At 37.5% G+C, this 2,510-nt stretch overlaps 1 protein-coding gene across 5 annotated transcripts in view; it reads right to left on the bottom strand.

Moving 5' to 3' along the window:
• Positions 1-1,280, bottom strand: part of PPP1R12A (protein phosphatase 1, regulatory subunit 12A) — a 76,840-nt gene extending 75,560 nt beyond the window's left edge. For 3 of the 5 annotated variants that reach the window (XM_009882628.1, XM_009882627.1, XM_009882629.1), the window contains exon 1: positions 1,154-1,280. In XM_009882628.1, the coding sequence (XP_009880930.1) occupies positions 1,154-1,260 (107 nt within the window). In that variant the 5' untranslated portion in view covers positions 1,261-1,280. The remainder of the gene's footprint in view (positions 1-1,153) is intronic. The other 2 variants (XM_009882630.1, XM_009882631.1) reach the window with 1 other exon arrangement.
• Positions 1,281-2,510: the final 1,230 nt, after the last annotated feature.

Below are 2,510 nucleotides of genomic sequence, written 5' to 3'. Positions count from 1 at the left end.
GAAATTCTTTTCATATTATAGCCAACAAGTAAACACTTTCAGTGTGTGTGCAAGGGAGATTACAGCATCCATCATCAGCATAATGTAGAAAGGTAGATTACAGAAGTTAGCAGTCACAGTGTCCCAGTTATAAAAAGGATATACAGAGCACTTCACTGTATGAACACCCAAAAAAAGAATTTTCCCAATGAAAACAATATACAAAAGTCTCCAGAATTTTTCCTTTCCCTTAAGATTCAAGCAATTAAAACTCTCAGACTCACAGAATCAATAAACAATCCTCGAAACTTACAATTTCCATCTTTCACCACTGTAATTAGTACAGTAACATAATTATGTGATAAAATACTACTTTATATTTTATCTGAGTCTTACACAGGATCAGACATCACACTGAGTTTAGCAGAATTAATGAGGTCTGTGTTTATCCAAAGGGTCTTTAGAAATACACTACTACCTTCTTTACTGCAAGAACAGCATGCTGAACAACATATGCCAGACATTTTCTCAAATCAGTCATTATTTCAGGTTAAAACAGACAACCTCTGGAAAAATTTGATTTTAGCATATCTTCAGTGGCCCTCAACAGGTTTCAAGAATAACAGCAAAACCACTCCTGGAATTTAGTACTGAGTAAGCTTTAACTAATACCATAACAGGCATCTAACTTCAACTGTAAGATTTTGCTTCATAGACAAAGTAATTAGCAAAAGTCATCAATTTATACCACACACGAAAACCGAAAGTTTCACGACTGCAAATGCAATCGCAAAATTAATCTCCCACACATAGATTTATCCCGGGATGTTTCAGACTACTAATAAAATGTAAATTTGAACTTTCTCCCCGTGCCTCCCCCAATAACAACCTTTCTACAGAAGAAAATAATTGAAAAAAATTATCCGACAGTCATGAATAGTCTTAAATGTTTACATCTCACAGCTACATAAGAAACCTAGAAAAAGAAAATGCAATGCACAGTTAGACACACAGCACACTTCACAACCAAAACACAGTATAAGAGCATTCTCTCTCACTACACGTCCCAGAGGCAACTGGAAAGACAATTTAGGAGTGCCATCTGCTTCAAGCACCCCTCTAACAATGTATTAGCAAAATACATGTATTTCAAAAATAGAGGAAAAAGCCTTACTCTGCTATATCAAGATATCCACAGGAAGCAGCTGCATGTAGAGGTATCCAGCCTTCATTATCTGGTTGATTAATATTTGCTCCATTTTCCACCAGAAATTTCACCATATCTACGTTATCATCTATACAAGCCTATAAAGAAAGAAAGATTTAAGAAATAAGTTCACATTAAAGCTGTTCTACAATACTGTGCATCTTTAAGCAACATCTTCAGGAAAGAAAAAGGCAAGCATTTTGAAGTCTGATGAGGGAGTAGGGTTTATTTGTCAGGGTTTGACAGCAAGACAAGAAGAATTTGAGGGAAAAAGAGCAGGTGTTACAGACTTGTGAAAAAATCCTTAAATAAACAAATTCAAACAGAGTTTAACACTACCAACAAATACAACTTCCTCAGGTAAATTTGTTCCAGCTTGCTGAGAAGCCATTTACAATCCCCACCGCAACCTTGTTCTCCCGTAGAAAATGGTTCCCTTTATAAAGTCGCCAGGCCCTCGCTCCATCCCAGGCCCAGCTCAGTCACTGGAGTGGATATTGCAATTGAATAAACAGCTACACCACGAAGTAGAATTACTGTGACCAAGAGATGGGGAGCAGTTTGGAAAACAATACCATAATGTGTTTTCAATTATAATGCAGTTGAGACTAAGGAGTATGGAAGGGGATGCTCCGCTGCATTTCAACACCCCCCTGCTGTTTTCTACTGCAGCTTATTCTATACCACCATACATCTTTTAACAGTCTATTAATCACTGCAGTTTATAAGCTTACTTGAGTATCAATTTGGCACAAAGCAAAGATATTATCTTTCGTGCATGTCTTAATTACCAAGCAAACAGTGTTGCCCAGATGCAGAACTACTGCCGCTCTCCAGATCTCCATCTTGACTGGCTCCTATTTTGCCTTTCTTCTCTGCGTTTGAGTATTTTTCTCACAGGGTGCTCAGTGAGTTTTCTTGCCAACTTCCATACTGCTGCCCTTAAAAGGGCAGAGCAACAGAGAGAAAAGTCCCTCTGCATTTCAGGACAGCAAGGACTCAAAACAGCTAGACCCCGCAAGACTGGAATTAATTTTTTCAGCTTAATAAATCAACAATACTGCATAACCAGAAGGCTGAAATGAGAACTTTTACTGCTGGGCTCCTAAATCCTTCCAGAGAAATATGCCTCTAATTAAATACAATTAAGGTATAAATTTTACATTTCAGAATACTTCTACAGCAATAAAGACTGAAAATTAGATACTGCTTTATTATGGCAAAAAATCTCAGATTTCCTTATTTAAGCAATTGTGCTTTCCAAGATGAATCCCAAAGCTTTCCTCTATTCTGTAGTGCTGAGGCAACAGCCACACCATGAGGG

Source organism: Charadrius vociferus, unplaced genomic scaffold, assembly GCF_000708025.1.
Source record: "Charadrius vociferus isolate BGI_N301 unplaced genomic scaffold, ASM70802v2 scaffold72, whole genome shotgun sequence".
Classification (NCBI taxonomy): domain Eukaryota; kingdom Metazoa; phylum Chordata; class Aves; order Charadriiformes; family Charadriidae; genus Charadrius; species Charadrius vociferus.
The sequence above is the reverse complement of the archived record's forward strand: the minus strand, read 5'-3'. Positions and strand labels throughout refer to the sequence as shown.